The sequence below is a fragment of the Molothrus ater genome, chromosome 5 (genome assembly GCF_012460135.2).
Source record: "Molothrus ater isolate BHLD 08-10-18 breed brown headed cowbird chromosome 5, BPBGC_Mater_1.1, whole genome shotgun sequence".
Classification (NCBI taxonomy): domain Eukaryota; kingdom Metazoa; phylum Chordata; class Aves; order Passeriformes; family Icteridae; genus Molothrus; species Molothrus ater.
In genome coordinates, this window is record NC_050482.2 from 44679963 (window position 1) to 44705974 (window position 26012).

A 26012-nucleotide genomic window follows, 5' to 3' on the forward strand; every position below is an offset into this window, starting at 1 on the left:
CAACATATTAAGAAAGAGGATTTCTGGGAAGTAGAAATGCAGTAACCAATTTGAATGAGATAGTTGATGTGGATAGCTATTGCATTTCTAATAATGATTACTTCTATCACTGGTCACAAAGCAAGGCTGAATTTAAATCAGGATTTAGCTCACCATTGTCTTTATTTCGAGCTACCTTAAAAAGTATTCATGGAAATATTAGGTCTACCACTTTTGCTTTTCAAAGTTGTCAGCTGGCACTCACCATAACCCTCAAGAATCACCTGAAAATATGTTTTCTCTTTAAAGTTAGTGGCTGGTTTGTGGTATGTTTACACTGAAGGTACCTATTCTGACTTAGTGTACGAAGACTTTGATTAAGTGTTCATTTGTTTGTTTGTTTATTTATTTATTTAATGTTTACATTTGTTCACTGTTAGTTTAAAAAATAGGATGACATTTCATTGGTTGATAATCTGTTGGTTACTATGAAGTAATGCATGGACTGTCAGCTTGATTATTCTGCATAGTTACTTTTGTGGCAGTCAAAAAATCAGTATGATATTGTGTTTGTGTATATAATCTCCACTGAATTTTATACAAAAGTGCTGTGGGGTTAAGAACCTCAAAAGTATTAAGATATACTGCTTTTAGAAACCTCAGGTATTCTGTTTTTTTCCCCTCCCTACCCCTCAAGCATTTTACACTTAATTTTATTGTGTTGGCAGCAATTCCTCCAGTATTGTGTCAGATGTAGAAGTAATTTTTCATGGTTTGCCTTGCAACTCAAAGGGAGTGGGTGTGTGAAAATGGGCTGTCCATTTCTTACAAACACTGAGTGATGTTCACATTGTCTCATCTGTCTAGACAAGGATACATAGTAGAAATGAGGAAGAAACCTGTGTGTAATTTTTAGTGATCAATTGTCGGAGGTTCTTCCTGCTGCAATTCCAGTACCAGTTGGGAAGAGTTAACACTTCTCTTTTGTAACCTGATGTCAGAAAGTCTGTTTTTGTCATTTGATTTCTGTGTCCCATTTTGGTAGAGTGTCTCAACAGGAAAGAAATGAGGGAGAGGCAGCTGGCCACACATTTAGAAAAGTAGACTGCATTTAGGAAGATCTGAGGCTTTGTTGCAATGTTTTTATGACATACAGACAAATAATTTGCATTCCTATCCAGTAATTTCCTCAGTTTTACATAAGACTGTTACCATTTCCCTTCTCTTGGCCTTCACCTGGCCTAGTCTACTGAAATGATAAAATGTCTGGAAAATAAATGGTTTCTGACTTCTGAAAATGTACCTACCCACAGTCCTAATATAAAATGATCTTCCTTGAGGCTTGATGTAACTATGATTACAGGGAGCAGATGCTGTTCCACACTGAGTGATTCCCAGTATGTATATATCACTTTCCTTCTATTCTGAAAAGCAAGTTTCCAAATGCCTTAAACACTTTATTAAAATAAGAATGTAAAAGCTGAAGTCTTGCCTTGTCTTTGAGTTGTTTCCTCCTCTTTTGTTCAGTCAAGTGGGAACCCTGGGCAGCTGAAAGCAGGTGACATGCAGCAAGAAGCTGGCACAGCAGAGGTCTGCTTTGGGATCTTCAGAGACTGACAAAACAAATCTGAGGAGAAGAAGAGGTTCCTAGTGACTGATAAAAATATTTCTGTTGTGTCTTGCTGTCCTGCCAAGCAAAGTGTGTGGTTCAGGCCTAAGGAAACGCAGAGGGACAAATTGAATTTGAAGCAAATCTTAAATACTTCTCAGAACATGTAGTTTTGGTGGTGTTTTCTTGGCCTTTTTTTTTTTAATTGGAATATGGTCTTAATGAACTGTGAATTAAAAAGCTGTAAAGGTGTTTTAAGATTGTGTTCTAGAGGCTGATGAAATGCCAAGCTCCCATCTGAGGGATTATGGACGTGTGATTTAGCATAGTAATTGTAGGTGCAGTGTTCCTAGCTGTGCCAGTCTCTGGAGAAAGTTATAGCTATAGTCCTGGTCTCATGATCACCTGATACTCAAAAGCACTGCTAGTAAGAGGTCCTAGACTTGTTTGCTGGAATTAAATCTCATTTGGGTAATTCTGCTTGAACTTTACAGAATTTATCACTTCCCATTTACATCTTTCGTTTCTCAGCCATCTTCCTAGACTGCTGTGCATATCTGAATGTTTAAATTGATTATACTGTCATACCTTGTCCCACCTTAGATATGATGATATTTTGCCATTAGAACAGAGCTGGTGCTGGAGGCAGCTTCTGAGAATTGTGTTGGGGCTAGCTGTGAGTAGCTGTGCAGGTGACCTGATGTGGGATGGCAAAGGGACCGGTCCTTTGCCTTTTTCCCACCCACTTAATGCAAGGTATTCAGTGTGTAGCATTAGCTTCTTCTGAAGAATTTGTCTACAAAAGAGAAATAGTCCTTAGAATTATTTTTTAGATTCAAATTAATTTACCTAAAATGTGCATGTACTATGCTAATATTTTTTAAATGTTAGGAGTTATGCATCTTTGTTATTTAGTTTACAGAGAGTTTGACTGAGTGTTGTTCTAAAGCTGTAAGAATACTCTGGAAGCCCTGGCAACATGACCTGACTTGTGTGTTGGTGAAAGTAGTTTTACTTGTCAGTAACACTCCCAATGGGAATGCAAACTGTGAGACACTATTCCAAGGATGTGAATAATTCAATGTGTTGCTGTACTGTATTGGGTCACAGCCCAAGACAGTGGGTTGTCTTGCTTTGTATTTTCAAGCACTGACTTGCCTATTGAGTGTTTATGCAAGCTCAGATCTTTATTTTTAAACTAAACCATGGAGAATAAACTAAAAGATTGCTTATGTAGCGTGCTAGGGTTTTTCAGTAACTCCACAGTCTAGTTTAGTAAGGTGGTAGCAGTCAGTGTAAAACTATCCTTGGTGTAACTTTAAATGTTCACGATAAAAATCCAAAGACTTACAAAGGCTAAGCAGTTGAAAATTATAAGATCCAAGAGGCATATTCTTAAATCAAATGGATTACTCTTTCCATACCCTGCTTTCAATGTACGGAAAAGTACTTTTCAGTGAAATACCTGTCTGAAATTCAAATGCAGAGCAAGACCTTTGTTCATTTAAATTCAATTTTCAACAAATTGTAATTAGAAAATATTACTTCCTTTTGCACTGCTCTGCAAGAAACTTGAAGGATGATCTTGTGCTGCAGTTAGTGACATTCTTTTAACTTATGTAATTGCCCTTGAGCAACATCAAAATACAATCACTTGGATTTATTCCATAGTCTTAAGTGTGAATTGCTGGGATAGCTCCTCCTGCTAAGCCACAATGATGTCAGTGTTTCGGGAAGAGCTATCATTATGAGATCCCTGTTATTGGTTTGCCTCTTCACTGACCTAAAAACACTTCCTTGTGGCATAGATCTCAAACTCGAACTGTACACAGAAAGATGAGACATTTGTTAAGAAAAGCTTGAGTTAGCTTACTTAAATGGGCACCAAAATAAGTTATTTCAAAAACTGTTGAAGCACAAGGGCTTTAGGATGACAATTCCTGATGTTAAGGCTGTTCTGCCCTGCCTTGCTGCACCAGAGTGGTCACACTGCCTTTCAGAAGGCTGCCAGGCTGATCACAGGTTAACTACAAAACTCTGAGCTCCTGTTGCTTGCATTTGTACTTCTATTTCCTACTTGTAGTTAGGGGGAAAACCAAGAAAAATACAAACAAGAGGGGAACAAAAAATGGAAAAAAACCCAAACAAGAGGGAGAAACAGAAGCTGTTAGCTTTTATACACTGAGCTATTAGAATCTGTATGGGGTTTTTTTTATTATTATTTTGAAACAGTATGCCACAGAATGTAGGCACTTCACAATTAATTTTTTTGACATACATTTTACCTGATTGTATTACATGTCAGCAGTCTGAAGATTGAGACAGGGCCTCAGAATTCATGAAATATATATAACTAAATATTTTGAAAACTACTTCCTGTCAGTTCAGTCTGGGGAAAGTAGATAGAATGGTGTGTCAAAAGCTGTGCTTTTTTGTTCATTGAATGGCTGCAGACTTAAGCAAAACCATGCATCCATTCAGTTATAATCTGTCATGCTTCTTGTTTTAGGAAGATGCATGTGTAGAATGTGTGATGACTGAGAGGGAGTACTTCCATTAGTGGCATCTTAAGTTACATTTACAGCTCAGACAAAAGTGTGGATTTAGGTTGTGTGGGAAGCAACATAGAGACAAAGTACCTGGTGGTTCACACTGGTGTGGACAGGGAGTTTTTGGGGCATTTCCTCCTCTTACCATCACTCCTCCTGTCTCTGTTTACAACTTCTCTGGAGTTCTGCTCAAACTGCAGTGGGCTGCTGAGGAGAGGTTGTCCCTGTTCTGGTCTTTACTTCTCTTCAGCCTGCCAGTCATTTAGTCTTTGGGTTTTTATCCCCCAGGAGAGAGAAAGTCTTTCCTATCAATGGAGTAGCTGCCAACTTGGGATCAATATAATCTTAGCTGTAGTTATTTTTAACAGAACAGCATAACAATCCATTATGCTCCAAATAGGTGGGGTTACTGAAGGTTTCATTTTATTCTCCTGTTCACAAGCAAACTGACAGGAAGCAGATGTTCTCTTAGTGTACTCTGAAGTTAGGCCAGACACAGTAAGTGAAACTTCCTTACAGGTACTTGGGTCTGAATTAACAAGAAAATCAAATGCAGAAGTAAAGGATTTGTCTGCTGTTATTTGTTTAACTTTGGCTTTGGTTTTTGGTTTGTTTTTTTTAATTGGAATAATTTCTGTTCCTTTCAGCAAGGCATCCTGTCAAAACTAGTTGAGTTTTTTAGAAGCTGGTTTCCTTTTCCACAGTATAAGAAAAATGATGACATACTTCACCGACTGGTAAGTGATCACTTTTTTTATTTTTCCATTTCCTTTCCTAATCCACAGGTCTTCCTCTCCTCTGTATGTCATCCTCTGAACATCATCTTTGGTCTGTATTGTTGGTTTTGGCTCTAAGAGTATGACTTATTCTTTAGATGATACTAATTCTGGTTTTCAGTTACCAGTGCCAAATTGGGCACAAAAGGACAGGAACAGTATCAGTAGCTGGGTTAAAGATGTTCAAAATGTGGAAGATAATAAAATATTTGAGAAATTTAAGAAATTATTGAAAGCTGAAATGAGTTTAATTGCAGTGTAGGTACCCCTTTGGTGGAAGGCAGTGGGGAGACACTGAGAAAGTCCTCATGTTGTAGCCTAGTGCCTCACAGAGACCACCTGAGATAGAAGGTTCTAGAGCTTCAACTGTGTATTGCTTCACCCTCTGTTTCAGCTTGTTAGCTCAGGCACAGCACCACCACAGTGTAGCTCTACTGCCCTGGGAACAATCCTCTTTGTTTCTACACTGCTCTCTACAGGGCTTCTGCCTTTGGGAAAGGCAAAGCAAACTTTGTTTGCTTTTTCTCTGCAGCACCACTTTTCAGTCTGGGCTTGTCTCAGATCTGCTTTAACTTGTACCCAGCTCCCTCATGCTCCTAGTATGGCTTGCAAATGTCACTTCAGACTGTTCCAGAATCTAGAATTTTGATTTATTTTTTTCTACCATGCTGTAGGGATGATGGCTTCAAATGGAGCTTCAAAAGAAAATGCTGAGCTACATGAGACGTTAGAATTTTCCATTTCTCACAGAGTTCTGCTGTATCTCAGTTCACCTTTATCTCAGGAGGACATAATTTCCTCTGAAAAATTAGTGATCTTTGATTGACTTTTTTTCTTGAATCAAGGATTTTAACAGCAATTTTTAGCCTTACTTTCTTAAGATGGAGGCATAACTGAAGAACATGGAAAACATGTTTGTCCTGCTGCACACTCCAGCAGAGTACTGAAATGACACAGGATGCGTCGGAGGAGGGCAGAGTTTCCTCTTGCACACAGTCCTGAGACAAATGTTTTCCATTAAAAGTAGAATGAAAGTTATCTGAGGTGACATCTGTGCATGGAATTAAATTTCTCAACTAGCTATCTTATGGTTTCATAAAGAATCTCATTCTGTCAGTGACAGAATGAAACAGATTTTGTACTGTGAAATGTCACATTTATGTTAAAAGTTTCTATTAGAGACTTTTCAGAAATACTCGCTTTTCTCTCCTGTACTTAGCTAGATTCAGGGATGCACATGTTCAGTGTTTGTTGGGTTTTGTTATGACATTCTTAACTTGAAGTAATTATGGTTTGGTGCAGTATGCAAATAAAAATTTCAGGGGGCTACTCTGATGGCTGTATTTGTCTTCATGAGCTCCATATTTGTCTTCAAGAGCTATAGTTGGGGCAAAAGTAGCAAATGCTAATGGCTTAAAATTCTCAACCATGTAACTCCCTAAAGCTTGCCTGAGGTTTAGCAGGTGGGAGGTCTTCAGAGCCCCATGCTGTTTCATGTTTGGATGGAGGTCCCTTGGGAAAGGTACAGAATCCTGCAGGAGGGTACTCCACTGCCTTGGTTTGAGGCTTTGATCCAGTGCTGACACTGCTGTTATTAAGTGTCCACAAGTGACATTTGTTGACTAATTAGCAGTATCTCTCTTTCTCTCTATAAGTTTTGTTTGTTTGTTAATGATATAAATGATGTCATGACATTTTAAAAAAAAAGTAATTTTCTGTTTTTTAATTGGCATACTCTGTCATGTGTTTCCAGTTATTGTTACAATCTGGGTCAGATCACAAAGTCAGTGTGATGCATCCTGCAAGCCCGAACTGTTAGGTAGTGTGTGAGCTTTAAAGGTTAAACAAGTTTAATAAAAAAGTAGCTACTTGTGCTATATCTGAAACATTTCACTGCTCTGGGAACAGATTGTTGTCAGTAAAGTGTAGGGTGTGTGGGTGTTTTTCTTCTTCTGCTAACTTAATTTTAAGAATTTGCATATTCTTTACTAATGCCTGGTTTTTCTCCTGCCCATTTGTATGTGGTAAGGATGTTGGATTTCGATTTGACACGCTCCGTACCATCCTGCAACAGGAAGTTCTGCTGCAGGAGGATGTGGAACTGATTGAATTCCTTGACCCCAGTATCCTGTCTGCAGGGCAGTGTAAGCAACAGGAAAACAGACAGCTTCCAACGCTACGCTCCCTAGCAACTCCTAATATTTGGTATTGTATTGAGGATATCTACCATTATAGTCACTGAGAAACAAGCAAAAAGTATATTGTGCATTCTTGATATAAAATGCAACATTAAAGTAACTATATTTATTCTCACGTCCTTGGGTCTTTATTCTACTAGTCCCCAGATTTTTGTATAAGCATGTTTTTTCCACTGGGCATTTTATTGAAAGAGTGAATTTTAATCTGAGGTAACTGCATGAACATGAATGAATACTCCCTGACTAATATATTCTATAAGAAGGAACTAGCATAGTTGATTAAGTAATTAATTTCTGGAGCTATTCAGAGGTGATTTTGAAAATGAGACATGAGTGTGAATACTGAATTAAAAAGTGTTTATTTTGGTGTAGTCTTTATAAAATATGTTGTGTGTGAGGCAGCAGTATCCGAATAGCTACCCCCCTGTATTTTAAAAATAACAATGCCAGTGGTTGTTCTGACAGTGTCTTGCTTGGAAATGTGGTAATCAGTAGGAAAAAATATCACATAATATGGGTCAGTGTTATTTTCTCATATATACCCTAAAAAATTAGACAAAATTATTATAGAGTCACACCTCAGCTGTTTAAGTTGTGTCAATATTGATGCTCTCTGTCAAACAAGAGAACTTTTGAACCAGATTTTTCTGGTCCTGGCATTATTCAGTTTCTTTAACTTTCAGCTGATAAAGTACACTTACAAAATTTGTGAATGTTGTTCACCTTCCATATGACATCAAGTTTGTGTTTTCGTTGACCAGAGGTCAACAGTAGATTGGAGAAATACTTTGAAAATGATAGAAAATTCGATAAAGACAAAAGTTTAATGCTACACTTGGGAAGGAAAAGTCAATTAAGAAACACCAAGTGATGAATAATTGGGTATGCAGTACTACTCCAGGAAAGGATCTGCATATCTCTGGGATGGAAGAGTGTTATGATATGTACAAGGTGGTGATCAGTCATCATTTGTTCTGTTCAGAAAAGGGAAGGATATGAGGAAGAATAATGCAATTAATCTGCCAGTGATTCAAACTGGGACTTGGGGGACATCTTCTGAACTCTAAGGATACTTAGGAGTTGGAATAGCCATGACATTGGCTGTGGAGTCTCCATTTTCATCTTTGGCCTGTCCATGATGATCTAGGTTAACCAACCAGAAGCTGAAAATGAATGAAGTGAGCTGTTAAATCCCTTCTAGTCTTTCATTGTTGTGATTTTATTTATTTTATTTGTGGTACTTTTTTTTTTTTTACTGTACCAAGGAGGTTAGAGACTGTGTGTCTGTCCCTTTCAGAGGTAGTTACATACTTGGAATATTTTAACTCTGAATTTTTACTAAAACCTTTCAGTAGCCAGAAGCCTTAAAGAGTTAACACTTGTAAACCTGGTTGAAATTTGACCACAAAACTGTCCAGGATATAGAAACGCAGAGATTGTGCCTTATTTTAGAAATGGAAAAATATGCCAAGTTTATACTTCCAAACCTAAATGCAGGATACACAGCTTTAAGGGATGAAGGAAAAAAATGTTTTTCATTGAAAACATTCTGGAAAAATATAGTAGTAATGCACCTTGAAGCTGGTATCCCATCCATCTCTCTGAAGAGTGTGATTATTTTACAAAACCATGTAGTAATATATATGAAACACAGTGTATTTTCTAGCAGTTACTTATTTATGTTGAATTTTTATAGAGGAAAGTAACAACTTTATAAGCTTTCTAAATGTCTTTGAGACATAACTGAGATACTAGGAAATCTATTCTTTACAGATTTTCAAATGGTGCCAAATTTTTTAAAAAGATTATTCAAGCCATCTTTATAAAATTGTGTTAGAAACTATTGGTGCATTGGTGTCCAAGTTAAATGAGTCAGACTCTAGAAAAAATACAGCTGGCACTAATTGAGGTATTTGCTACCAAAAGAAACATGCCCTTCCCTACTGTACTCTTGAACCTGGAAGTACAGATATTACAGTTCCTACACGCCCTGGTTTATAATGCTGAGTAGTCAGGTTTTCTCTTTTTTTAATTTTCTTTTCTATTTTTTTAAAGTCATGTAAGTGTGTAAGAGAAACTGACCTTTCAAAGTGGTACATTACTCTCCTACTCATGCTGTAAAAAAGCTGAAGAAAGGTTTCCTTAGAGTTTACCAGCCAAGTAATATCATGTAGGTATTCATTGAAACCTGTCACAAAGAGCAGTTTTCAGTGTTTACAGCTCCCTTCAGGACCTACATAAAAGCCCCACAGTAAGATCTTGTAATCTCAAATGTAACTGAGAATTTGGTAATTTTCCCATCTGTTTGCCCTGAGTAATGTGTGGTGGTGGTACTGTCTCTGTTTGCAGGGATGTCTCGCTGTTCCTTGCCTTTGTAAGTGCGCTGCTCATGTTTCCTTCGTGGTGGGAGGAATCCTCGTGGCTGCTGTGCACGCCCCTGCTGCTCTATGCAGCCGCTAGAGTGTGGGGCACGTGGAGGACAGCCAAGCTGCAAATGTCCCTGCGAAAACACTGTATCCAGCTGGAAGAAACAGTGGCCAATAGCCGGGCCTTCACTAACCTCGTGAGGAAATCTCTACGACTCATTCAGGAGACTGAAGTGATTTCCAGAGGATTTACCCTGTGAGTCTGTATTTCACTTTACTTAACACACAGATCCATACAAACCAGCTGTTGTCTAAAATTGTCTTGTTACACTGTCTCCCATAACAACTGGAATTACTGGAAAACATAATACTTAATGGTTTTAACTTACATGAAGTAGTATAATTACCATTCATAGTAAAAGTATGAGTTCTAATATCTCAGTGTTAAAATCCCACATCCTGAAGATGAATTAAGTCTCACAAAACTCAGGTGCCTTTGAATGTCCTGCACTGATAGCAATGAAATATATGAAGAAATAGACTTTGAACTAAGTTAACTATTTTGGAGAGTCATTTAGAGAGTTTCTTATCTTACATTACCAAATTTATGTAAATAAACTGGTCTGCAAGTAATCATTCATATTTTACAAAACAGGATTACATGAAAACCATTCTATTTTTATTTAACAAATATGTTTGAACTAGTGAGAACACAGTAATCAGCAAAAACCATGAAACATTATTTCCCACCTCAAGTAAAGTTAACATTAGTCTTTTTTTCTTGCATACAGGTGTTGAAACATTTAGATTCTTAAGTTATTTACTGTTGAATTTGCCTTTCTTCCACTTAAGGGATGCAAAAGTGCTCTGAGTATTTAGCTCTTGTAGTTATTTGATAAGTTTTGCTGATTTGCTGTGTGAAAGGACATCAGAAAATGTTCAGTGTATGCAGTGATTCCAAAGCCAACAGGCCTGTTGCTGTGCACTCTCATTGCCGTGGATGCTTTTGCATTGTAACCGCCTATGATGAATCCATGTGTGCCAATTCTGCTTAAGGCTAATGGAGGTGGCAAACACCAACACCTAAAATAGTCAAAATTCTTTCTAAAAAAAATCATAAGTTCCCTTCTCGGCAACAAGATGTTTATCTGTGCCAGACCAACTATTCTACACTCACACATGTTCTTACATGCAAGTGTGCAACTTCAGTCTTAAAATTCTGGATTAATTTTTTAGCTTGAGATACCTTCAGTGTATTTCACTGAAGAAATGTTTCATTCTGCCTTTGGAATGCATAAGCATGTCTTCAGTCTGCCTAGCTATGTGGTTTTTGTTTTGCTCTGGATTTTTGCTGAAGAAGCATATACTTGAGCAATAGGCAGTCTTATCTTTGCAAACGGGTTCTTAAAAGAAATTATTGTTCGGGCTTGTCCAAATTACAGATGAGAAAAACATTTGGATTTTTGCCTAAGTTTAAGCAAATGAACTTGTGGTCAATGTCTAAATTGCTGCTGCCTTGTTCTTTTACTACATATCTTAGATAACAGATTAACAAAAAACAGACTGGTCTTTAAGTTGATGCTTGATCTAATAGCTTCTTTACTTGAAACTTTGGCAAGCTTTTCAAAAGACTTGGGTATATGGATGGAGTGGGAGAAGTTTGACTGTGCCAGCATCTTCACTGGAACAACTGTACAGTATAAAGAAGTCAATGCTGTACAAGTTTTGGGTTGGTTTAGCCTAGAGGAACTTCTCACTCCAGAGTGTCCTTTTCTGCATCCACATATGCAAGAGATGCTGCTGCACAGGGCAGTGTGAAATTCTTTTCCTAGAGTTTTCTAGAGTAAACCAGCAGAACAAAGTTTAGTATTTTCTCCTGTAGTAAGGTTATCAAATCTTAGTAATTTTCATGCTTTTTCAGAAGCAGTCTCATGGCAATAGAAATGGTTGCATTTGAAAAGTTACTGAGTATCCTCTTGTATTATTTTACATCCTTGAAGGAATGAGATTTCAATGAGGTGCAGTATCCTGGTCAGTGTTACATGTGCAGCTGTTTTAAGGTACTCCTGATTCAGCATAGGCCTGTGCATTGACCATATTGTGAGTGGAAAGATACTGCAGCTGTTATTTAAATAGTGCCATGCTCAGACTTTGACTGGTTGTACTTAGCTAAACTCTGACAGGGCAAGTCCAGGTCTGCAGCTTTGGCCTGAAGTTCCTCATGCTCCACTGCTGGTTTTCCTCCCCATGACACCATCCATTGCTATTCTCATAGCCTAATTTATACATCCATTGAGATATCTATGGCTTTGCTTTATTCCACCCTATTTGCCCCTTATTAATTGATTCTGGACTGTCTCTGTAAATGGTAGATTATTACTGATGAGGTTTTGGTCAGTTCTCTATAGGTTAAGTGGTTTATTACTGTGTGGTAGTGCCTGCTCTACTCAAATAGATAGTCAAACATCCTTTTGCTTTCATTCACCTCCCAGTAAAACTGACTGCAGCCACAGGAACCAGAACAGGAATTCGATCAGGAACTAAGAACTTGAGGGGGGAGCTTGGATTAGATGGCCTCCAGTGGTCCCTTCCAATCTTAACTACTCTGTGATTCTGTAATCCTGTCAGGCTTCTCTTACATTAGCTGCTCTCAAAGACAACTTGATTTTCTGATTCCAGCCTGGCCTTTGGAAGTGTTTAAGGCTCTGTTGGAATCTCAGGTGTGTCTGCTTGGTACCAGCTCTGTGAGGCTGACACCTCACCTGGCTGGCTTGGATTACAGAAATTGTATAGCAAAGGTAGGGCAGTATTTCTGTCTAATTGCTTCATTTGCAATTAGCCAAATGAAGCCTGATCACAGGTTGCAGCCTGGAATTTCTGGAGGGTAATGAAAGTATGCCCATTATCTTGCACATCATAAAACAAGAACTGAAGGAATACATAATGGAAGGCTGCAGCAGTAAGCAGCAAGTATTTATTCCCTTGCTTGTCACCAAAATAATTAGCTTCTTTTCTGAAATGCTCCCTTTTTACTGTATTTTAAACTTGAATTAAGCTCTGTGAACTTAATACATATTGATCTATATGAGCATCTTTAAAGAACTGCTTTCATGGTGGAGTGCAGTAATAGATTTTTATTAATGTGTTTATATAAACTTGTTAAAAGTTGAAAGCCAATTTAAGATTTGGCTAGTAAAATTAATTTAGAAACATGTTGTTCTATACAGTAAAGTGGGTTTGGAGCTGTAGAAAAGGGGAAATTCACCCTTAAACTTTCTTTGCTTCTTGCTACTTGTCGCTGATATGCAAAGCTGGTAACATTTGGATAACTTTAAGTCCAATTAAAATAGATAGAGGATAAGAGAGAGACTTTTTACAAGGGTGTGTGCTGATAGGACAAGGGGGAATGGCTTTACACTGAAATAGGGCAGGTTTAGACCAGATATTAGGACAAAAATTCTTGACTGTGAGGATGGTGGGACAGATTGTTCAGAGAAGTGGTGACTTACCCATCCCTGGAAGTGTTCAGGGCCAGGCTGTATGGGGCTTTGAGAAGCCTGGTGGGAGGTGTCCCTGCCCATGGCAGGGGGTTTGGAATTAGAGGATCTTCATATTCCCTTCCATCCCAAACCATTCTGTGATCTGTGAAGATAAATGAAACATTAGGAATTTAGGGATATGATATGCCTGACAGAAAGACATATAATAGATTCTACTAATTAAATTAGTCAAATAAGGAAGAATTTTTTATAAAAAGCACTGAAACAATCCATTCCAGAAGGAAAGCAGATTTTTTTGCTGCATACTGGCAGTACGTGCTGTGCTTGAGTTATGCTATATTTGTTCTCTATAGGAGCTGGAAAAGTCTGCATCACTGTAGTAGAATATAGATCTCTGTTTCTTTTTTATGGTAGAAGAATTTTGCTCCTTTTCTTTGAGCTTTCTTCTGACAATTCACATGGGCTTGGGTCTACAAACTAATGTGAGAGTTTATACATAAACACTTCAGTTGTTACTTCCAAAAGCTAGGGAAAGGTTAGAGATTGGCATGTACTGCATTACATGCTGTGTTCCCTACTGAAAGATCCAGCAAGGCTAGCATTTTCAATTTACATTTAGAAATGGAAATGAACACAGTTTGGTTTTTATTTTTTTCAGATTTTAAAGTCATTTATGAGACGTTATATAAACCATTTTAATAACACATAATTTAAAATGGTATGCAGATATTTTCTATAGTATTTCAGCTAGCATATTCAATATATGGCAATATTTGGCATGAATCTGCTTGTGTTAATGGTGTTAAACATACTGATATATGGTTCCAGCCTTGCTCACTGGGTGGGCTGCTCTGGTTTTCATATTTGATAGTGAAGGCCACAAGCTATTTCTCTTCCCAATGTGCAGCATGGTCCAGCTGAGCACATGGAGTAGGACTGACATTTTCCCAGCAGTGTCAGTCTGCTGACTTGGTCAGCTTTTTAGTCAGATGGACTACAGAAATAGTTACCAATGCAGCAACCCACCTCAGGCTTACCAGGTACCCTGTATGCTTTTCCCTTTTAAGTGACTGCACATGAAATCACCTCTTCACCCTGCCCTGGGAAAGGTGAGAGCAGAAGCAGGCTTCCAGTCCCCAAAGAATTAATCACAATTGATTGTCCTGTTGTCCAGACCATGTTAACTCCTGAGCTGATTCTAGTAAAATCAGTTCCAGCAAGCAGAGTGCACCTAGGCTGTTTCCAGAGTCTCAGTCACAGGTTTGACATCAGATTGTGTATGAAAAGATACAGCTGGAGCCTAAAGTTCTGCAGACCTGTTCAATGTTCACCCAGATCACAATTCATTTTATTTCCAGATGAGATGATTTCTTACAGTGCTAAAGCCAATCTGAGTTATATTCTAATAGGCAAATGGCATTGTTTCTTTTAAATGGTATATTCACCTGAATAGCCAGACACCAAATTTATCTTCCAATATGCTTGTGTGGTGTATACATGTCATATGTTTACCTGTCAAGACTCTCACAAACACAGCTGCCATTCATTGCATGGTGATAAAATCTATGTCACTTCTCAAATAATATTTTTCTTCACCTAGAAACCTTCTGCATCAAGAAGGTTAAAAGAATATAGTGTTTTGTATGGAAAGCTATGTGTTGGCACCTTTTTTCTGCAAAAATTATTGGAAAAATAAATTTAGATATAAAGAGGTATATGTTAAATACATGTTTATTAAAACTTCCAAAGCTGACAGTGGGCTTGTAATAGCTTTGTGTCCTGATTGAGATAATGTTACGGTATGTCTACCATTACTACACCATTTTGGAAAATTTTAGAGAAAATAAATGTGCTCAGGAGTTTTGCCATGGCTCAGATGAGAATAGATGAAGGCTATTTACTGAGGAATCCTGGCTGCTGTCTGAAATTTTGATTAAATATATCATTGATATGATCAGGGTTTAGTCTCATAGTTACTGAGTGATTTGAAAAAGCTGTCTAAGCAATGAAATAGGAAAACTGATGTACTGTTCTTTAAAAATACTTTAGGACATCTGTACAGTTGTATCACATTTTACTTTTCAAGTTTGCTTGACAGGGTCAGTGCCGCTTGCCCATTTAATAAAGCTGGACAGCATCCTAGTCAGCACCTGATTGGCCTCCGGAAAGCCGTGTATCGATCCGTCAGAGCCAACTTCCGAGCTGCAAGACTGGCCACTCTGTACATGCTGAAAAAATATCCTTCCTCTAAAAACCTTCCACTTCAGGTAGTCCATGTTGCCTACTGCCACTTGTGCCAATGTTGAGAGTCAGGATGTCTAGAAGCACACAGCATCTAATTACATAAACAAGTGAAAGAAAAGGTAGCTTAGTAAATTGGGGCTTGTGTTTGGTTTGGAACATGCTTTAAATTTGCCTTTTTGTGTACTGTGCATTGTGATAAGTTTCAGTGCACTGAAAACATTGTATCATTATTGACACCCATGCTTTGGTGTAAGTGCTAGTGATGTGTTTCAGAGCCCTTCAGGATTTTGTTTTATAATTCCTCTTAGCCCAAAATATCCCTTGCACCAACATATCCTCTTCTCTGAACAATATGGCCTTTCACTTGCCATCCCTGTGTTCAAAGGTAAGTTGGTTTTCTTCTACCAAATTATCTGCAGCAAATTAAGCTTTTATGTTAATGTATATCTCAAATTATGTTGGAAGGAGATCAGTCTGATGAATCTGTGACAGAGAATTAAAATTTTTAGGTCACAGCTTTATTCATGATGGTACAAATTGCATAAACTTGATATGTTATCATTCTCACTTCTATTCAGTAGAACTAGAAGTTCAGCAATATTTGCTTGTGACTAGTGTACCTTCTTTTAGTTAGATAACTGCCTTCAGTGAGTACAGTTAAGTATTTTTTACCTAATTAAAATTTGTTCCCATGTAGAAGAGAAAATATGCAGTCATATTTTAGCCTTATACCAGGCAGTTGTGTCAAACTTGGTAGACCAGTGATTTAATGAGAGGGAAAGTCATATTGCTTACATTTTGTGTGGAGAGACAGTTGGGTACTAGCAGAAACAACTCAGCATTTGCTCACACCATTCTTGCTCTGATTTGTTCATGTCAGCAAGAGTGCATTGCTCAAAGTCACAGAACAAAATGCCATAGAAAAGGGTATTTCTCTTTTAATTCAGAATCTAAGGTTATAGCAGGATGCAATGGCTGAAAGCCTAAACTAGGAATTAGGCACTTTGGGTTAAGTATTTACAGGATGTTGTGCAGACCAGTTCAAAAGCTCTCTGCACTGTCCTTCATTGAATTGTGTGGTAACTCAGGCAGTGCTTCCCTTGGCATGCTAGCTGCTTAACACTTTTATTCTTAAGAGCCTTGTGGGTTCTGCATCATGGGAATCTGGTGTAGCTATATACAAGCTGGATGGAGGAAATCTTGTAGCTTATGTTACTGGCTGATGTTAATAATCTCATCCTCTGCTGTGCAGAATGGTCTGATTTGAACTATTTTCATAGGTAGGACTTGGGCATTGCACCACGTAAACTTAAAAAGCTTGGATTTTGGTGTGAGGTGATGTTCTTTGCTGTCAAGGCATAAATAGTGTTATTTTTTTATTAGTGATAAAACCAAACATTGGATAGTGGTATTTTAAAAGGAGTGATATCTAACCCTATTAGAATGGAATGCATATAAAATGCATTCTGTGCCTTTGAGATGCACCGGGCACAGGGACATTTGCAAATTTCCTGTAGTAAATCTAGTAAAAACTTGTTTCTGCTCTGTAAAGGTTTAGTTATTGCATCATGAACTGTTAGAAAACCCCATACCTTTAACTAGGGAGGGGGAAAGTTCATGCAAGAAAACAAGTAAGCTAAACAAAAAGTAGTACCCTCTTGAGATTATAAACGCTTAAATTGCCACACTGAAATATCTGAGTAGAGACACTTGGGCATTTTTCAGTGCAGTGTTTCTTCCTTGACCAGCCAGTTCATCACATGCTTAGCTCACCCCTGGTGAGCAGGTGAGAATTTGTAGAAGAGCAGCTTAGATTTCCTAGGGATCCTGTGAGGCCCCCCTGTTAGGTCTTCAGATGGGAATGTGCTTTTGAAGACTGAAGTATGAATGTTAAATTGTTACATACAGGGATACATTAGCAATCTTGTTTTTCTATAGGTAAATAAGAGTGTCTAACCTGATAAGAGGTTAGACATTCACTGTACAGGTATTTTATTCTGGATTTGACAGTTCATTATTAAGTAGCATTGCCTTCTCTTCTTTCAAGCTAATAAAGCATGTACGTTAAACAGATGAATGAAATATTTTCACGGAGACAAAGAAAAATTTAACTAGTCTAAGATAGTTAGGCTTTAGTATTTTGGCTTTAACTACTGACTAGGAGTCAGTAGGGCTAAAAATACGACGAGATCAAAGTGCACAAAGGAAGTGTGTTCCTGTATATAATGGTGTGTATGTGTTTAAACTCTAAATGTTTGATCCTTAGGAAGTTAGTGGGGGCATGGGATCAGTTCTTTGCTTTCATCTGTCAGATAGAAATGGGAGTGGAAGGGCTGCAATAGAGGAAGGCAAGGCAGGAGGTGCAGGAGGCCACTGGGAATCCCTGGCTGAGACACAGCATGGGTAAGTGGCTCCTTGGTCAAACCTCATGTTTAAGATTTTGCCTGGAATTTATTTTTAGCATGACTTAGGAATCCATGTGTGTCCAAACTGCTTTTTGTGGTGCTCATACTGTTGGAAATGCCATGTTGCAGGAAAAGGCTAACAAGGAGTACAAGTAGTTTCTAAGATTAGTGGTCCTGAAGGGTTTTGACCTGACTTTTCAATTTCTGATGGAGTTACCATCCTCATCCTATGTGCTCCCTCTGCTGGGCAAGCTGTCAGTTTAATTCAGAGTAGACACTACTTATGTGAGGCAGCTGCTGGTGACGGCAGTAATATTCTGATCCTAATTAATTTACATTGCAGGGTTTTGTTTGAACACTTAATAGGCTTGTTCCTTTCCAGACATCAGGAATAAAGGAGGGAGGAATGTTGTTTTTTTACACATCCTGGACACTTTGCTTTACTGTTTCCTGGGACACAGAATATTACTTTTTCCTGCAATGTTCTTCTGCTTAACTGGTAAAAGTCTCTTGAGCAAATCAGTTTTGCGAGTTCAATCCTATGAGAATTTAGCACATGGACAATTTGGGTGTGAAAGCGGATGGAACTCGTAGCTTCCCCCTGAAAACACATTAGATGGACAAGAGACAAGAACTTCTAATTGGCTTTATGTGCAAGAGATGAGAGCATTCAGTTTCTAGATCAAACTATAAATGAAAACCAAATATATTAAATTAAGACCATATTTTTATTAATGCTTTACAAATATATATATATATATTTCTGTGGTACAGATGTGATTTTGTACTTATGGCCATAAGTTTACATTTCTGTTTTAAAATTAATTTTACTATTTTGTGACTGGGTAACTATCAGAAAACATGCAAAAAATCTTGAACTGTTCCTCCCCAGCCTGAGGCCATCCTAAAATTAGTGCTATTCTAATAATAAATAAATTTTAAAAAATAATAAATGCTGCCTAGTCTATGAATTATTTTTTTCTGTTTTCTGGTATCAGTTATATTTGGCTTGCTTCCTACTTTTTAAGCATTTTTGAGGACTAGAAATGTACATTTTCCTACTGAGATTTTAAATGTGCTGAATGGTGTTGATAGATACCAGTTTGCCACCCATCCTGCCAAGATCATAATGTCTTTACAATGATGTAATCAATAAAGTTAATGTTATGACACAGTCAGGGAGCTCCTGTTCTTCACAGAGCTCTCTGAAATGTCGAAGATCTTTTACTGTAAAGGCCTCTCTGAGCAGTCCATCCACAGACAGACCTCTCAGCGAATTCACATCCTGAGTTTAGTCCATAACACAGGCTACCTTTAAACTTAAAATTGCACAATTGTTCTCTTTCCTCTGTTAATTTCTGGTTTAAGATTGACATGAACTATTTCTTGGAAACTCAATATTTAAAATTAAGCTGTTTCACTCATTTAAAAGGGATGCAGGGATTTTTCATTAATCTACTTTGTTTCTTTTTATGTTTGTATTTTGACATAGGTGTTTTGTCAGTGTCTTATCTCTCATCCTTCTAAGAGCCTTTAAAAATTGTGCTTCAAATAAGGATTGCAAAACAGGATTCAGGTAGATTTGGGATGAAAGTATGTGATTTCATAAAAATTGCCTGGAATGAGAAACCTTATTAAGTATTTCTTTCCTTTTGTGTGTGTTTAATGCAAAAGTGGCTTTGTTTACCACCTTAACTCCAGCTAAACTTACCCTCTGAACTCGGAGAGTGACAACGTGACCAGCTACATCTGTGTGGTCCCCTTTAAGGAGCTGGGCCTGGGACTGAGTGAAGAGCAGGTCTCTGAAGAGGAGGCACACAATCTGACTGATGGCTTCAGCTTGCCTGCACTCAAGGTAAGCTCTCCTAGAAGAGCTTCATGCATCCATGCAGGCTCCTGGTGAACATCTTTCTGTTGTCATGAAGTCCTGTGGCTTGTATGTCCTAGCCTGTAGCAACACACTGAATGGAGGTAAGGTGTTATCAGTCAGGCTCTATCATGTGTTCTACATTTATCAGCATTCACCTGATTTCTTTGTGCATGTAGAGAAAGAGAAGTTACTCAATACAACATTAGGATATTTTTCTGCAAATGATGGAAGTTCAAGTCAGTTGTTCTATAATCAGCTTGATCAATCCCCTTAAACGTGATTTTTTGCTCTCTGATTTAACCTGATCCCAGCTGAATAAAATAATTTCTGGATTTGTACTTAATTCTTTTTTTATCTATCTCTTGATGTGACTAAAAAGAGAGACGTCAAAAATCACAAATTAGTTGTAAATGCCAAAGGGAGTAGCTGCATTTAGTCATACTGAGGAGCAGAAATCATAAGCTTGGACCCCTGCTGCCGTGAGCCAGTGTGGTTCTTTGATCTTTGAAAAACTTTTAACTGAACAGAGTGACAACCATATAATGGCCTTTTTATCTATTTTGTTTTGAGATGTTAGGTTTTTTTTATTTGAATGAGTCAATTGGAAGGAAGATCTAATTTGAATGCAAGCCTTCTATACTCTAATGACCCTCTGCCAGGGCAGTTCCCCTTTAGCATTGTCTTTTTAATGGAAAATTCCATTATTATATGACTTCTGTGTTTCTCTGAGGTTGGCTTTTGTTACATTTTTTCTCTTAATTTATAGACCTTGACTTCTTTTGTTCGGACAGTAAATGCTACCAGTAATAGTGATTACTAAGCTTTGAGGCTTTGTCTAATTAGCTTTAAGCTAAGAGCTACAATAAATAGCAGCTTCTGGGATTTTTTTTCTTGCACTTCATTAGCTGAAGTTCTAATTGCAACCATGTAAGCCTGCTAATTTACCCACTTCTTTTTAAGCACAAGAAGCCGGTAAGAGGTGCCCAACCTTGTAAGCTAAGCCTTTGTTTACCTGCAACTTGCAGTAATTTAACTGAACTCTGTTTTAGTTAAACTGGTTAGGATGCTTTCTGGATACACTTAAGATCACAACAACTAGAAAATCTCAATTTATGGTAACTCATAAAAGCCAGCAATGTAGACTGGGTGTGGTATAGCTGAACCAAGCTAAATTAACAAAAATCAGTCCTAAGCAGATTCCTTTGTAGGTATAACATACTTTGATAACCTTGGGACATATTTGTGTGGTGAGCCTTGGATGTGTGTGCAGTCCTCTTTGGTTTTGTTTTTTTCACTTTGAGAGAATTTGCCTCTATAATAAAGTGTAGGTCATGCTAGGCCATATGACAAATGTGTCTTTTGGCTACCTTGTCCTTGAAGTAAAGCAATTTAAAGAGTGAAGATTTTTCACTTAAGAAAAACATCCCAGTTTAAGCTGAGGAGAGCCAGGTGGATATTTTGTGTCAGCAAAGATCATCAGTAGTTACTAACAGAGCAAGCTGCTTGCAACCATAAATACATCTGGAATTTCCTTTTCTCTTGTCGATGTGCCTTTTTTTCAGGTAGGTTTTTGATTATTATTATCAGTTCCTGAAGTCCACTATTTCTGTATGCTATTTTTTTACTGCCTGTGATTTATGTCTGGTGGAAGGGATTGGTCTTCTTTTGTGCTTATTACAGCATGAGCTTTTGATTTTTTATCCAGGGCACTACACATTCAGGGACACTTGAGTGATTGCTGCCCATTTGTTTGCTTTGTATTTTTGCACCCAGCCAAATCAGTCTTGCATGTATACCCCAAATTAATTTCATGTCATTCATGTATTCTTTTTTCTCATGAGCATCTTTTGTAAATTGAGATTCTTTTTTCTTTTGGAATACTTTCTCAGTTTGCATCCAAGTATTTTTGATGTGATGAGTAAATGTTTTGCCTTCCTTGGTCTGGAATGCTTGCGAACAAGTTTCAGTCTCCACCTCATAATCACCTATAGCTGATCCCTTTTAATAAGGGCCATTATTGCAGAGAAAAGTATCATAACCTTTCCTTTGCATTTTAGACATAAAAGGTGCTGCTGTACTGTCGTGGTCTACTGAGCAAACTTCTCTAAACTAAGAAAACTGTTCTTTTCATTTCATTGGAAGTGGAACTTCTCAAGAAATTGAAATTTTGGACTGCCTTGCTCCTAGATGGACTGTCCTCTTTAGTATCATATATAACATTGTTAATCAATCCATTTCATAAAAGACTTTCCTTCCTTAGTAGTATTGGTGGAATTTCTTACTTTGGCTGAAAAAAGAAATAAGTTGGCAGCCCAACTTTCTTCAGATGCAGAATATTTTTTTGTTGAAGTACAGTGCAATTAGGCTCATGTTTCAAAGTTGGGTGTGGGGCAATGCAGTAGTTATTAGATTGTAGAAATGACAGCTTGGCCTTATAAAGGGAAAAATGTCTTTGCTGCCACTGGAATTTTGGCAGCCCTTTATGAGCTGTAGGGTATGTGGAGATTATAGCAAATAATGAAACTGGCCGACGGGAATATGAGGTTTTGGACTCTGACAACTTTATGAGCATAATTGCATTTAATATCCTTCATCAAGGAATTAACAGTCACCTAAGGTTCACAAGATCTGAACCTCACGCGCTCTGGAACACCCTTCAAAAACAGTCAGCGGATTTTTGCAGTTTTTCAAAGTTCCCGTTGCCGGCCAAGGAATGTTTTCCCATGGTGTATTCGTACATTTACTTTGGAAGTAAATGTACACAGGTGCACGGAGCTAACCCTCCCCTGTTTTGCAGGTCCTCTTTCAGCTCTGGGTAGGGCAGAGTTCAGAGTTTTTCAGGAGGCTGGCGCTGCTGCTCTCCCCGGCCAACGCGTGCCCCGAGCCCTCGGCGTGCCCGGAGCGGCTGCCTCACCGCATCCTGCGCGACGTGGCCCAGGGCCTCCCCGGCACGCACGCCGCCTGCCTGGCCGAGCTCCGCAGGAGCTACGAGTTCTACCGCTACTTCGAAACGCAGCACCAGGCGGGCCTGCAGTGGGCAGCCAGGGGCAAGCAGCAGTGCAGGGAGCTCAACAGCCTGCAGACAGCCGTGCGCAGCCTGCAGCTGCACCTCAAGGCCCTGCTCAATGAGTGAGTTTACACCTGAATTAACAGAAAGATTTGGACTTGAAGTTCTTTGGGTTGTCTGCTTGTGTCCCCAGTTAAAAGCAAAAAAAGTCTCTGCAGTCATAGCCATATCTTCACTCAGTATGGGCCCAAAGGTTTACTATGGAATCTGATATTTTTCCTGGGTATTCTTTGAGTATCTGAAAACTTGAAGATATGCAGTGCGCTAAGATTTTGCCTTGCTTTTGTGACTCCCTTAAAAAACATAATCATCTTCCATTGATTTTTCCACATATCTAATGCTTTATAAGAACATTCAGCTCATAGTAACTAACTAGTAAATATCCTTAAAGATTTGTCACTGCCTTGGTGAAACAGTTGAGACTGTCCTACTCCTTTAACCTTACATGTAAGAATTACTATAACAATCTCAGGTATTGCATTGCTAATCTTATACATAAGCAATGTATCTTGATGTAGAAAAAATATTTTCATTTTAAAATTTTGGGACATCTTTGAGTAATTGACTGAGTTGGGTTCTTAAAACTTAAAGGAAATAACAGTATTTTACATTAAATAATGGAAAGAATGGTGGAGTCAAATATTTATTATTACTTACTGCTGTTTGTCTCCTCATTACTTAGGGTAATAATTCTTGAGGATGAGCTTGAAAAGCTTGTTAGCACTAAGGAGACACCTGAGTTGACAACAGAAGCCCGTCAGGTTCTGGAACAAAAACTAAAGTTTATTCAGCCTCATATCCAGGCAAGCAACAGCTGCTGGGAAGAAGCCATTTCTCAGGTGGAAAAAATGAGTGGAAGAAACCCAAATAAAAAAGGTAAATGTGAGAGATTATTTTAGCAGCTAATGGGATACACTTCAGAGATGAAATGGTCAAATGAATCAGTGACAGTGTTCAGCCTGTGTATCAGAATTTTAGCTGAAGAAGGTCTTAAAACCATACACTTTGAAAAACTGTGTCCTTATATCAGACTTTTTCATTTTGATGGCCTTGAAGCTTTTGTTTCAGCAAAAAATGCAACCATGCTAACTCAGTCTGTTAGACCTCTGGATTCAGATGGTTACATTTTCAGGTAGACTGAGAATTGCTTTTTGTCTTTGATGGGTGAAATCACCTGTGAAGGGGTTGGATTTTAATGAATTGCCCTCAAGATCTTCATTTATTTACTGCATTAAAATGATGCCATTAATTGAAATGATAATGACATTGTCATGAAACTTTTTTGACAATCACATTTCCTGGAACATTTCAAATCATGGAGGACATGTTGAGCATATAAAACCCATTTACTTCCTCTCTCAAAGAGAGTGAGCTACCCTTTGGTGTTCTTAAGAGTCTTAGTGACCAGCATATCCCAGTGTTTTGTTTCTTGTCCCTCTCCTTAGGGATCTGTACTGCCCATGCTGTTCTTGTGCAGCATAACCAGCTTAAATAACTGAAGTGAATTTAGGCTCTCCTGACATGAATTGAACCTGTAATTTCTAATCTTTCTTTTTTCCAGGAGCATTTTTACTGTCCTAGGAAGGCACAGCCCAGCATCTGAAAAATGCTGGTAATGGAGACTGCACTAGGAAAATTGGAGGGGGGAACTTGGGGTATCAGCAAGTTACCTACAGAAATCCAAATCTGAAGTGCACTATGCTCTTAATGATGCATGGATGGAATATCCAGTAGATGGATAAATATTGCTGTGGGCCTAGAAGCAGGCAGGCCAAGCTTGTTCATGCTTACATCAGAACTTGGAGCACTGGGAGGCTTCTTGCAGGTTCTGTGCAGGTCCAGACATGGTATAAACAAACTCGTGCACTTTGCCTGATAGTGCAGTCTTACAGCTTCCCCCTCAGTGCTGTGTAAAACAGCCTGTGAGGATGTTAGATGTAGCCTGATATATTTGCATGTGCTGACCTATTGTGTTTTGTTGACACCTTCACAACCTACAGTTCTACTGATCTTTTTTCCCCTTTGCTTAAAAGTTCTTTCTAGACTCCACACAATAGTATTTTTAGTTACTTTAATTTTATTTTTACTTTGTGTATAAATTTCTCAGCAGGCCTTTTTATTATAACTTGCTTCTTTTAAAGTTCAGTACAAAAATAACCTTGTGTGTGATCTAGAAGGGATTGCATGGGAAAAAAAAAAAAAAAATCCTTCACTTTTGCCCACTGCTTTCCTGGAAACGTGCTGGGATTGAACCTCTATTTTGCAACAAGTTTACTGAACTAATTCACAGGAGCTACTTTAATTTATTTTGGTCATTGAAAACTATTTTTATCTGACAACATTTGACTTTCCTGATATATTTCTAAGTTTCTGTGAGTTGACCTTGTCAATCTGTACATGAAATCAAGTTCAATTCTTTTGCTGTCTTCCTACAAATTTTAACAGCTGGTCTGTCAGTCATGTTATGTAAATTACTTCTTTTTTTTTTTCCAATACTTTCTGAAAACTCTTTGGGAGAAGATACCTTCCTGTTGAATAAATAAAACAGCTCAGCTCAGCTTTTACATTTATGCATTACTATCCAAAACTAAATCAATCTTTTGACAAGAGCTGTTTCAAGAACCCCATGGGCTTAGAGCCTTTTGTCTAAGTGGATGCTGAGCACTTCTGCTGCCATAGATGTTTAGTCCAACTAACTAGTTCAGCCAGCAGAGCCATCTGTATAAAGAGATGAGTCCCCTTGAACAAGCTTCTTGCCCTGAATCATTATATGTCAGACCTGTTTTCTTACAGGTACATTAAAGAGCCAAAGCAAAGCCTTTCAGTGTAATAGATTGGACACTCACACCCTCCTGTCAGCCTGTCATTGGTGGTGACACCAGCATGTATCTTATATTTCAGCATATAGTTCCTTCAGGGAATGCAGTTTGGCTTCCTCCTTTACATGATTTGGTGTATTTCTAGAATCAGTGCCTTTACTTACTTACTGATCCTGTCAGGTACAGAGCAGAACCTCAGAACAAGTGGGGCTTTAGCACATTTAAGGGAGATCACCTCTATTTAAATTCCTTGGGCAACGATGGACCTATCTATCATTCATCTACATATGCATCTTTGCTCATTTCCTAGAACTTTCAGCTCTTTTCTTTATTCTTTTGCTTTTTTTCACTGATAAAATGTATCACTTAAAGCTTCAACAAGGTAAGCATGTAGTAATCTACTGTTAATATTACAGAATGGAGTACTCTTTTTAGCTACTTACAGCATTGTATTACTAATCTTTGAAACACTGTCCCTCAAACTATTTAAATTCCATCCTTTTTCTTTTTAAACCATCTTTGCAAATGGACACAACTTTTTTAGATATTTATAAGACCAAGGCTATGGTACTCTGCTGCAATCTCACCCTCCCTAAGTGTTCAGTGTATAGATTAGAAATGGAAAATAGG

At 38.1% G+C, this 26012-nt stretch overlaps 1 protein-coding gene across 5 annotated transcripts in view; it reads left to right on the plus strand.

Moving 5' to 3' along the window:
* The window catches only part of VEZT (vezatin, adherens junctions transmembrane protein), a 59589-nt gene that overhangs the window by 15270 nt on the left and 18307 nt on the right, over positions 1-26012 (plus strand). For 3 of the 5 annotated variants that reach the window (XM_036400384.2, XM_036400385.2, XM_036400387.1), the window contains exons 3-9: positions 4785-4874; positions 6943-7118; positions 9461-9733; positions 15064-15213; positions 19334-19481; positions 22294-22625; positions 23246-23439. In XM_036400384.2, the coding sequence (XP_036256277.1) occupies positions 4785-4874; positions 6943-7118; positions 9461-9733; positions 15064-15213; positions 19334-19481; positions 22294-22625; positions 23246-23439 (1363 nt within the window). The remainder of the gene's footprint in view (positions 1-4784; positions 4875-6942; positions 7119-9460; positions 9734-15063; positions 15214-19333; positions 19482-22293; positions 22626-23245; positions 23440-26012) is intronic. The other 2 variants (XM_036400386.2, XM_036400388.1) reach the window with 1 other exon arrangement.